The sequence below is a fragment of the Carcharhinus amblyrhynchos genome, chromosome 1 (assembly GCF_965287045.1).
Source record: "Carcharhinus amblyrhynchos chromosome 1, sCarAmb.v2.hapA, whole genome shotgun sequence".
NCBI lineage: Eukaryota > Metazoa > Chordata > Chondrichthyes > Carcharhiniformes > Carcharhinidae > Carcharhinus > Carcharhinus amblyrhynchos.
Genome location: NC_137324.1, coordinates 99,950,856 through 99,963,512, shown reverse-complemented (window position 1 = coordinate 99,963,512; position 12,657 = coordinate 99,950,856). Strand labels below are relative to the sequence as shown.

At 42.9% G+C, this 12,657-nt stretch overlaps 1 protein-coding gene across 5 annotated transcripts in view; it reads left to right on the top strand.

Moving 5' to 3' along the window:
* Nucleotides 1-12,657, top strand: part of slit2 (slit homolog 2 (Drosophila)) — a 408,776-nt gene that overhangs the window by 288,997 nt on the left and 107,122 nt on the right. For all 5 annotated transcript variants that reach the window (XM_080189584.1, XM_080189579.1, XM_080189571.1 and 2 more), the window contains exon 12: nucleotides 3,405-3,476. In XM_080189584.1, coding sequence (XP_080045710.1) covers nucleotides 3,405-3,476 — 72 coding nt within the window. The remainder of the gene's footprint in view (nucleotides 1-3,404; nucleotides 3,477-12,657) is intronic.

The window sequence follows — 12,657 nt, the reverse complement described above, 5'->3', positions numbered from 1 at the left end:
AGCGAGTGTGGTCATTAGGATTATGTTACTTCCGCTCAAGCGTCAATGTGATGAAGTTCTAAATTGGGATGGCCAAAGTAAATTGGACAGTTGTATTGTGTGAAATTGCTGTTTAGGTTGCATAGGAGACTCATAAAACACTAGCATTCAGGCCAGAACTTTTGTTTTTGTAGATGTGTAGAAAGGAAAGCTCTGGAGGCTACGCATAAAGTTAAATCCATGTTCCGTTTAATTTGTCTCTGTTCGTGTGAGAAGATAATGGTATTTGAATTTAGGATTGTCTACTGATCAAGTAGTTAATAAAAACATCTTTCCAAACCACAAAGTTCAAGCGTCAAGCATAATATCATTACATGTAGACAATAAAGCATGATGCCATCACATGTACTCTTCAAGGCACAAATATTTAAATTGCATCTGAAAATCTAGCTGGAAATACAGAACCACAACAAAGAAGCTGTTTTAAACTTCCAAACAAAGCCACAGTTAGGGACGATAACCAGACAATGCAATCATTATTGTAAACAGGGGCTCCCTGTGCATCAGATTCAATACGAAACTTTACACTGGTTTCTTTTCAGTACAATACCTGGAACACTTACAGAAAGTCGACAAGTTTCAGTGCTACCCATTGCTATCCCACACTCCTTTGAACCCTTTTCTGCGTGACTGGTGCTTGGTTCAGTAATGGCCCACTATTACAAACTTGTGAAGAACAAACAAATAGGAAATTTGTGGACAATTGAGAATGCCTTGTCTGTCAAATCACAATGTTCAGTTTTTAAAGAGAGTCTGTCAGTTAAAACTGCAATTTGGGCTATGTGAGAGATACTTTATAGTTACAGCCTGTTTTAAAGTTTGCCGTCCAGTTCACATTTATACAAAGATCACTCTTCAAACTTGACCCATTTCTTTGATTCAGTGCAGTAACTATGACCACACCATCACTGGTTACAGTAGTTAGTAGTTATGTTACTTAAATAATAATCCAAATGTCTAGTCTAATAATCCAGAAATCATGAGCATAGATCCCACTATGACAATTTTTAAAATTTGAACTGATCAGCTTTTCTTTGTAAAAATTGGTTTTCTCTATCATGGACTCATTGAATCCCTACGATGCAGAAGAAGCCATTTGGTCCATCGAGCCAGCATCACCAACAATTCCACCCAGGTCCTTTCCCTGTAACCCTACGCATTTACCCTGCTAATCCCCCTGACACAAATGGGCAATTTAGCGTGGCCAATCAACCTAACCTGTACATCTTTAGACTATGGGAGGAAACTGGAGCATTTGGAGGAAACCCATGCAGACACGAGGAGAATGTGCAAACTCCACACAGACTGTCACCCGAGGCCAGAATTGAACCTGGGTCCCTGGTGTTGTGAGGCTGCAGTGCTAACCACAGTGCCACTGTGCCACCCTGAACCTGCTATTTTTACCCGATCTGACTCACAAGCAGGATCTTCATCAATGTTAGTTGCCCAACAGCTATTTAACCTGTAGCTAGAGACAGGACTTCTGTCTCCAACTCAGGAGGAAGTTTAGCTTCTGAGAGATGCTGGCTGATCTGGTTCACCAGCAGGTCTGAAGTCTCAGAGTGTCACAAGGAAAAGTGGTCACTGCTTGATTACACCTGGCCTCATAAGTGGAGAGAGCCCCTGGACACAGGTAAACGCTAGGGTTTTGAGACAGGGACGGTGGAGGAGGCGGGATGGTGGGTACGGTGGAAGTTGAAAGGAGTGAGTTGGTTTGGAAAGGCTAGAGGGCAGGGAACACCTGGATCTGCAGACCTTTAGTAGTGGGGGCCCGCTCCACCTTTTCCCACTGGACACCCAACCCAACTAACCTGCTGGGCATCCATTCATTCTTTACTTTCTCTTGCTGGCCTCAAAATTGTGGCCAGGCAGGAAACAACCCTCAATTTCCCACTTAAGGGCCTCAATGGTGTTAGATTCAATTTGATTTATTATTATGTATTAACATACAGTGAAGGTATTGTTCTTTTGCACACTATACAGACAAAGAATACTATACATAGAAAAGGAAAGAAGGGAATGCAGAATGTAGTGTTATAGTCATTGCTACAGAGTAGAGAAAGATCAACTTACTACGAGGTAAATCCATTCAAAAGTCTGATGGCAGCAGGGAAGAAGCCATTCTTGAATCAATTGGTACTTGTCCTCAGACTTTTGTATTTTTTTCCCAGTGAAAGAAGGTGGAAGAGAGAATGTCTGGGATGCGTGGAGTCCTAGATTATGCTGGCTGCTTTTCTGAGACAATGGCAAGTGTAGACAGTGTCAAAGGGTGGTATGCTAATTTGAGTGATGTAGTGAGCTTCATTCACAACCCTTTGTAGATTGGGCAGAGCAGAAGCCATATCAAGCTATGACACATCTAGAAAGAATGCTTTCTATGGTGCATCTTTAAAAGTTGATTAGAGTTGTGGCGGACATGCCAAATTTCCTTAGTCTTCTGAGAAAGTAGAGGCATTGGTGGGCTTTCTCAACTATAGTGTTGACATGGAGGGACCAGGGCAGGTTTTTGGTAATCTGGACACCTAGAAACTTGAAGCTCTCGAGTGGGTCGGCACAGGTCTCACCAGCCCCCTGAAAAATTTCAGACTAGTTTGGGGGCTGACAGATAGATGACAGGAAGGCAATTCAGTGAATTTTAAACAGCCCCCTGTCTTCAAAATAATCAGTAGCCACCCATGTCTATCCATGTCAGTCTCAAACTAGCCTAATATAGTTGCATCATACCAGCTACAAAGAATACAGACTGCAGTGGTTCAAGAAGGAAGTTCACCACCACTTTTCAGGGCAACTTGTGATGGATGATAAATACCAACCTTGCCTTCAGCAGTGAAGGCTACTTTGTGAGAATAGATTATTTTTAAACATACAGTAAATTAATTTAAAAGAGGGTATGATGGTTTCCTGGTTCAGGATGATATCTATCACCATCATTACCTTAAAGAGAATGAAAGGGTACTCAAGGGCGGCACGGTAGGACAGTGGTTAGCACTGCTGCTTCACAGCTCCAGGATCCTGGGTTCGATTCCCGGCTTGGGTCACTGTCTGTGTGGAGTTTGCACATTCTCCTCGTGTCTGTGTGGGTTTCCTCCAGGTACTCCAGTTTCCTCCCACAGTCCAACTACGTGCGGGTTCGGTTAATTGGTCGTGCTAAGAAATTGCCCCTTAGTGTCCAGGGATGTGTAGGTTAGAGGGATGTGGAGGTAGGGCCTGGGTGGGATTGTGTTCGGTGCAAACTCAATGGGCCGAAGGCCTCTTTCTGCACTGTAGGGTTCTATGATTCCATGTTGTAAAACTTAAGATGAGAGTGTCGAGCATTGTTTCTTTCTAGGTTTTTACTGACAGTTTTCTACTTCTTTCCCACACAGTGTGTTGTATGGAAATAAAATCACAGAGCTACCTAAAGGCCTATTTGAAGGTCTCTTCTCTCTGCAGTTACTGTAAGTATATTTAACCAGTTACTATAAAAAACAATAAAAGCAAAATACTGCAGATGCTGGAATCTGATGCAAAAACAGAAAATGCTGTAAAATCTCAGCCAGTCTGACAACATCTGTGTAGAGAGAACACAACTAATGTTTCAAGTCTTGGTGACCCTTCATCAGAGACTCAAGACATTAGCTCAGTACTGTCTCCACCGATGCTGTCAGACCTGCTGAGGTTTTCCTATAAAAACAGATTGGGGAAAAAAAGAACCTGAGGCATTTGATGATTTGTTACATTTTTACAACTCTTGAAACTATTAATGGGCTCAATTTTAACATCTCTGCCTGACAGGTTTATCTACATTAGAAAGATTCATTAGTAGGAGGTAGGATCATTGGTATTAGTAAAGTTTTATTAGTATTTGTAAGGTTTATTACCGGCAGTCAGATTTCTTAGCAGTAACAAGGTTATTAGTTAACAGTGTAATGGCAGGGCTGATCCAACATCAAGAGTGCACATCCTGTGCTGTGTTGGACCTCCAGTATACTCCCCATATTCTGGATAACCATTTGTGCAGGAAATATTGTCAATTGCAGCAGCTTAAACCCCTGAAGTTGAGCAGCATCTGATGTCACTGCGGTGTATCCATGAAGTTGAGACCTTCATAGGTTATGTATGTGGTCACCTTTCAGCTTCAGAATATGCAGGGAGAGAGGAAATGGCTCCCCAACAGACTCTCAAAAAGGAACAGGTAAAAGTACAAGAGTTCTCGGAGTGCATCCCACTTTCCAGTTTCAAATACTGATGAAGTAATAGTTCACTTGGGGAATACAGCCAAACCTCCTTCTACTAACTTTGACCTTGATATAAGGGGCACAATTTCAGAATTTGCAGATATGAACTGTGAGCAGGATTGTGTAGAACTTCAAAATGGCATGGACCCGTTGGTGGAATGGCCGGACAGGAGGCAGACAAAGTTCAATATGGAGAAATGTGAAGTGATTTGGGGCTGAGGATAGATTGGAGAAGTTAGCTCTGTTTTCCTTGGAGAAAAGAAGGCTGAGATGACATTTGAATGAGATATTCAAAATCGTGAGTGGTCTGGACAGAGTAGATGGGGAAAAATTGTTCCCACACATGAAATGATTAAAAACAGGAAGGCATAGATTTAAAATAATTTGCAAAGATGCAAAGGTGACGTGAAAAATAGGTTTTATTCAGCAAATGGTTAAGGTATGAAATGTACTGCCTGAGAGGGTGGCAGAGGCAGGCTCAATGGAAGCATTCAATAGGGAATTAGACTTTTCAGAATAGGAAGAATGTGCAGGGTTACGAGGGGAAGGTGAGAGAACAGCATTGAGTCATTATGTGAAGAGCTGGTGTTGACACAATGGGCTGAATGGCCTCCTTCTGCAATGTAAATTCTGTGATTCTGAGATTGCAATTATTAAAAACGTAATTTTTTCTTACAGTTGCTGATTATGAAACTAGGTGAAACTAGTCTTGTAGGAAATGAATTCCTGCCATCTCCAAATTCTAAATGGCTGAGTTTTACCACCAAGGCATGAAGCTGCAGTTAGGATTGTTTATGTGTTAGGTGCATCTTCACTGTGACCTGACAAAGAGATAGACAAAACCCAAAGCAAAAGCTCCAATTTTAACCCCTCTTGCTTGACAAAAATTGCATTAGCAGGTGGTGGTGTTGGTGGGAAGTAAAGTCTGGGCTGTCCGCTTATCCTACACTCCTGCCTGCTGACAGTATCATTCCTGGATTTTGAGAGGTAGCAAAACTGCTTAGCTACAGGCGAGTAAGGGCAGCAACTATGCAAAGGTCAGGGTCCTATGAAATGCTTAGAATAGTAACACTATTTAACTCAGGATTACATGAGTTATGCTGGCACCAAGCTAGAGTAGGTTTGGAAAAAGCCCAGAAATGTTTATGAAAATATTTTGCCCTTTACTTATTTCCTTCTGGGGTAAGTTGAGCAGTATTTCTCCTCCAGTTCCCCCACACAGTGGCACCTCCGCTGCAATGGGCCGCCCTTCCCTTCAACCACCCAGGATGGCATCCAGATCCCCTCTGATAAATACCAGACATTATTCCATCCTATTGCACCAAATCTTATTCCCACCTAAAACCAGGTAACTGATTCCTCTGGGCTCATGCAGGAGTCTGGCTTGAAACATTGGAATGACAATCGAAAGTTAAAATGGCATTTTGCAGCCACATGGGCCATGTACATTACATTTGCTGAGTTAAAATTGTATTCCCTTTGCTTGTTCCTTCAAGGTACAAATCTGTTGAAGTTTTCACTTTGGCCTCTCATCGATCTAATTTTTAGAAACAGTGGGTGGAATTTTATGGCCCAATGGTGGTGGGGCCAGGGAAATGTCATGAGCCATTCAAAAATCCTTGACTTCAGCAGGGTTGGAAAATCACGCCGGTTGAAGGGGCAATAAAATTTCACCCTGTAGTTCGTGTAAACGTTATGTTTAAGTGATGTTTCATTAGAAATCGAGGAATTTTGATCAGGCCTGTTAGCTGCCGAGTAAGTAAAATAAAGATCAAACACAAGGGGGAAATTCAGGCTTGGAAATTGGATTACTGGAAATGCAATCCTTAACCCAAAGGACTGGAAAGGTTTGCTCCAGATTGTTGCGAAATAATGGATGATTCATGCAGAGAATGTTGGTTCGGGGTCAGAGCACTTTTATTTCCAGTGAGTTTGTACAGTACACACAAAGCAAGCGTGAAGAATTTGTGGAATCTAGTTTCTCAATCTCCGCCGGTGATTCTTTTGTGGGAGCTGTCATACTTGTTGACCCCAGCAGCACTGGATGTCTTAGTTTTGGCTCCACAATGTGTGAAAGAACTTGATATGTTTATCACGCACTGTCAAAGCAAGCAGCAAGAATGAGATGCAACAGTGCCAGAGCCAGCTGATGAAAAAACATATGAATTTTTGCTACTTGAAAAAGTAGCAGCATTCTTATGTAATATTGTTTGAGAATCGCTGGACACTCAGCTTGCAAAGGGTGTTGAGTTCAGAAAATACTGTTCATCCGGTTGGTTAAAAAGGGATAATGTTAGCATCTTGATTTGATGGTATATAGTGTGTGAGTATGGAAAGTCATGATTGCGATGGTATTGCCTGTTCAGAGCTGTTTTTTTCCCTTTCAGTTTCATTCATATATTACCATCTCCAGCAGGGAAGTTGGATCATTTCAAGTCATGGTTGACACTATGAGTGCAGTGATTAGCCAGTAGTATGCGGGGCTTGTAACAGGGTGGGCTGATGACCATACCACACTGAGGTGGAATGCTTTTGTGTATTCTGCCGCACAATCTAGCAGCACAGCTAAGAATCTTCAACTCAATTAATACTTTACTTGGAAGTTGGCCAAGACCTCAGGCAAATGCTGCTGGACTCAATTTGCGGAGCTACATTGTATGAACTAGAACCAGCCCTTGACCCATCCAAAGTGGGGAGCATCTTGATTAAAAAGAGGACTCCGAAAAGAGGTGACCCAATCTCCTGCAGATACACTGGGTGGGATTTTTCTGGCTGCACTCACCCCAAGGTCAGAAAATCCAGCCCGTGGTCAATAGAACTTTGCAATGTCCATGTCCTGCCTGCTACGATTCCTGTGGCGGGCAGGAAGGGAAAACCCCAATGTCAGTTAAAAATGAAAGGTATTGATGACAATAAGGGAGCAGTAGTGCAGCATAAGTTGTTTCTTTTACCTTGTGAAGGAGATCTCGTAGAAATGGCTTGGCAATGGGAAGGATGTTGGAGGTAGAAAATAGTTGGGAAATGTTGAGTATGAAATGTTCTGAAAGATCTGCTTATTGAAAGTAGCTTCAGAATGAATATAGTGAACTTAATGATTAAATTTGATTGATGCATTTTGGACCCAGATTGTGGGCTAACAAAAGTGACTTGTGCTATCTAGGTTGAAGTTTTAATGTATTCAAAACCTAACCACTTTGCATTAATATGGGATGTGAAGAACAGAATTTTCATTAACAGCTCAGGAATACTTAATCTAGCTCCACAAATCCAACCCGGGTGAAAGTGCCCAGAAGTTAGGAGTTTCATTCCAGGGTGACTGGGTTCACTGGGAGTCAGGACAGGTGACCCTGGAATGAATGAGAACAAAGTAAAGCAAAGTTTATTTATTAGTCACAAGTACGTCTTATTTTAACACTGCAATGAAGTTACTGTGAAATTCCCCTAGAATACTGCCAGGTGTGGAGGCAGACTGCTCAGAAAGTCCGCTCATTGTACCAACAATTTGTGAAAGCTTTTCAAAACATTAAAAGAAAAAGCAGCCCCCCTTCTCTCACTTCTTACATCCCCTCATGTCCCACAGTCTCCTGCCCCATCCATGCCAACTAATTTTCTCTATCCACCCCCAAGGCCTCTCATTACTTCCATGCCAATATATGCTTTCCACCCAATTTATAACCAATTCTTGCCAAGCTATGCCCCCACCCATCATTCTTTGCTCTTACACCTACCATGCCAACTCTTCCAATATTCATCATGGGTAGTCCTCAGGAGCCTTGCTGAAATACAATAAAGTAGTTCCAATGTCTATTGCAGACTTGATTTAAAAAAAACACTCATTTATAAAAATCCATTCACATTCCTTCAGCTACATGATCCCTTATAATGGAAAACATTTCATTCAAGTCCTTAATCCTGTAGAAAAGCAAGCATTGAGAATCAGTCCTCTTTTAAGATTTTATAACCATTTGGAGCTGCAACTCAAACTGAAATGGAAGGCACCCCAATGTTATAATGAAAGGCTGTGAGATCAGTTATGCAGTATAAATCCGATAATGGCATCCCTCAAGCTTATCTCAACAGAGTGAATAACAAGCAGTGATTATTATTAATGCTCCTCACAGTTTTTCCAAAGATTTAAAGGGCAGGTTTTTTTTTAAATGACTTGTCAGCTTGAAAGTTGCTTTAGACACTTTAAGTAGTTTGGCTTGATAGATCTTGTGATTTTTCCCATGCATTTATCTACTTTTGTTACAAATGCTCACATCCACTTTTAACAATCCCAAAGGTTAATGTACCTCTCCCGAAGGTCATTTTACTTCTCCAAAAAGGCAGCTTTCCTCTCCTAAAAATGTCCTGGTACCATATCCAAAGGGCAACCCGACCTCTCCAAATGGGTACTCCACCTCGGCCAAATTCAGACCTGCTTCTAACATATCTAAGTCACAAAATTCAGAATGAGCGGAGACAGCTTCTGATTTTTATGTGCAGTTGCCTCTGTAAAATGCACATGCATTAAACACAACCCACTCCCATTCCTGCCTGCAGAAATGATAAATGTCATGCTTGGGGGTGAGATTTCAGACATTGATCTCTTCTGCCAATTTTACAATGACTGTGAGGCTCCCTAGCATTGCAAAAATCCAGGTTTTAATGTCTAAAAATACTATAAAACCAAGGCTTGACTTTTTTAAAGAGTTGGGGAGACTCCATGCCTTAATGGAGTCTTATCTTACATCACAAAGTCCCACACCCATTTCTGATGGATCCTATTTTTATCAGTAGTGTGAAGTGAGTGGGATATCATTCACACACATGAGAAACCCAAACCCAACAAGGCAGTTTGAACTCAGTGCAGAATTCAAATGGACCTTACTTTTGTTGCGGCAAGATCTGTTTGATTTTGTATGACTTAAAAAAAAATGTTAAGAGTAGACATGAATGTGCACGAAAGGGTGGATAAAGTGTGTGGAACTGTCAAGTTGCTAAGTTATTTAAATCACCTGCTCTATAAATTTTGAACAAGAAACTGGCATTCTATGTCTCTGAACTGAAAAACAAATGGTTCTTGCCATTTTAATAGGAGTTTATATTCACCTGAGGGCCATCATTATGATATTAATTCTGCTTGTTTGCTTCCACAACCTATTATTATCACAGTGGGGGCTATAAATTCACAGTTTAATTAATAACTCCAAGCGATTGTCAGTGATTAGATGCCTGTGGGGCTTTGAATACAAACATTGGGGGCCAGATCCTCCTACCTCACCTGCAGTAGGAATTCTCTGGTTCTCCTGCAGTGGATGGAGAGTTGGATGAGCGCCACATTTTCTGTTCTCCCTGGCAATGGCAGCAAGGCGTGAACAGCCAGAGAATTGCAGCCTTGATTTTCTAAGGGATTAAGCATTCGAAGGTATTTAAATGTGTGAATGAGCTTTTATCAATGAGTGTTTTTTAATATAATTAAATCTGTAATAGATACTGAGAACTTTGTTCCATCTCAGCATGGCTCCTAATTTCTGCTCATGGTGAATACTGGGGAAGTTGGCAAGGAGGATGTAAGGGCAAAGGGTAGGTTGATGGGGGTGTTTTGGCATAAATTGGCACTTTGTGGGCATTGGGATTATTAAAGGGCCGAGAGGTTGGGTAGAGGAATGTAGATTAGAATGAAAGATAGGCAGAAGGGCATATGTTGGCAGGAAGGGTGAAGGGGTCATGGGAAAGTGTATAAAGGGCAAATTATTGGCAAAGAGGGTATGAGGTGCCATGGGTGGGTAAAGGACCATGAATTGGTATGGATGGGGCATGGGAAATGGGTGAGAGCCAGATGACCTAACTACTTTTATTACAACTGGGACAGAGCACTGAGACAGGTTGTTTAACAGCTGGCACTGTTTTTAGGGGCAGCAGGCCTGCCTCCAGCACACAGTCGTTCTCCCTAAAATGAAAATCCAGCCATTTGGGACTGTTTCTCTATAGGCTGATGCGCCAAGCCAAGAATTTTCACAACTTTGCCTGTTCACCATATGAGTGAAATTTAGGGCCCAATGGACTGTCACACCGACAAAACACCTCTCAAACAATGCAGCACTTGAGCTGATCATTGTAATTGCCTCAGGAGTTGTGTACCAAGGATTTGTTGTGAAGAAATTTATGTGGTGTTGTTGTTATGCTAGTAGGATCTTTACCTTCGAAGACGTGCTGAACAAACCTTCCCGCCACAGAAGAATGTGTCAGCCTTGAGTTGACTGGTCTTGCAAGCAGATTCTGCTGTTTTGTTTTTGTTTCTGAGGTAGAGCCTGAGCACACTCAATATCATAAGAACATAAGAACATAAGAAATAGGAGCAGGAGTAGGCCATCTAGCCCTTCGAGCCTGCCCCGCCATTCAATAAGATCATGGCTGATCTGTCGTGGCTCAGTTCCACGTTCCCACCCTCTCCCCATAACCCTTAATCCCCTCTCTTATCAAAAACCCATCAACCCGCGTCTTAAAAATATTTAGCGAGGTAGCCTCCACCACTTCAACGGGCAGAGAATTCCAGAGATTCACCACCCTTTGAGTGAAGAAGTTCCTCCTCAACTCCGTTCTAAACCGCCCCCCCTTTATCTTGAGGCTGTGCCCCCTAGTCCTACTATCCTTTCTGAGCGGGAAGAGTCTCTCCACCTCTATCCTATCCATCCCATTCATCACCTTATACGTCTCAATGAGATCTCCCCTCATTCTTCTAAACTCTAAAAAGTACAAGCCTAGTTTATTCAGCCTCTCCTCATAGCTCAACCCCCTCAACTCCGGTATCAGCCTAGTAAACCTCCTCTGCACTCCCTCCAAGGCCAAAATATCCTTGCGTAAGTACGGCGCCCAAAACTGCACACAGTACTCCAGCTGCGGCTTCACCAATGCCCTATACAGCCACAGCAAGACCTCCCTACTTTTATATTCAATCCCCCTCGCTATGAAGGCCAGCATCCCATTCGTCTTCCTGACCACCTGCTGCACCTGCAAGCTGGGTTTTTGCGACTCATGCACAAGGACCCCGAGGTCCCTCTGCACCGTCACCTGCTGCAGTATTTCGCCACGTAATAGTCCTTCCTACCATTATTCCTACCAAAGTGGACCACCTCGCACTTGCCAACATTAAATTCCATTTGCCATTTCCTGGCCCATTCGCCCAGCCTATCTAGATCCTTCTGTAGACTCTCCACACCCTCCGCGCAATTTGCCGTTCCACCAATCTTGGTGTCATCAGCAAATTTCGACACCATACACTCGGTTCCCTTCTCCAGATCATCTATATAAATGGTAAATAGCTGAGGCCCCAGCACCGACCCCTGGGGCACTCCACTCGTCACCATCCGCCAATCCGAATAGCACCCATTGACCCCCACTCTCTGCCTCCTATTTGACAACCAATCCTCTATCCACACTAACACCCTACCCCCAACTCCATGTCCCCTGACCTTCTGCAAAAACCTCTTGTGAGGTACCTTGTCAAACGCCTTCTGAAAATCAAGAAAGACCACATCCACCGGCTCTCCTCTATCCACTGCCCTAGACACATCCTCATAGAACTCCAGTAAATTTGTCAGACACGACTTCCCTTTAACGAAACCGTGCTGCGTCTGCTCTATCAAGCAATTCCTCTCAAGGTGCCTCGCTATTTCCTCCTTGATGACGGATTCTAACATTTTACCTACAACAGACGTTAAACTAATCGGCCTATAATTCCCTGCCTTTTGCCTGGCACCCTTCTTAAACAACGGCGTAACATTAGCCGTTTTCCAATCTTCCGGCACTTCCCCGGAATCCAGCGACGTCTGGAAAATAACCACCAAGGCATCCACTATCACCTCTGCCATTTCTTTCAGAACCCTCGGATGCATTCCATCCGGTCCTGGCGACTTGTCCACAATCAGCCCCTCCAGTCTGTCGAGCACCGCCTCTCTCGTAACAGTAATGTCATTAAGACCCTCCAGTCCTACCACCTTTCCATCTCTAACACCCGGCAAATTATTCACGTCCTCCTCCGTGAAGACAGAAACAAAAACGGACATCTGTCCAAAATCATTGTCGTGGAATGTGTTGTGCGCAGTGAGACATTTGTGGTTTGGCTACTGTTTGGCACTGGCATTCCAACTACTGAAAGTTCTATCACAGGTAAGAATGTGGAATTAGATTAAGCAAAAATTTCTGGTGACAGTACATTCATCAGACATCATCTGTGATGAACTTGGGTTCGCTGAAGATTATGAGTAACAGCCCAATCCATCAGAAAGTACGACCGAAAAGAGACTTCAGGTCAGTCGTTTGAAAGTGAATTCATGTACTGAAATATTTCTAATGTGGAAATGTTGGCATTGGACTGGGGTGGTCACAGCAAGAAGTCTCACAACAGCAGGTTAAA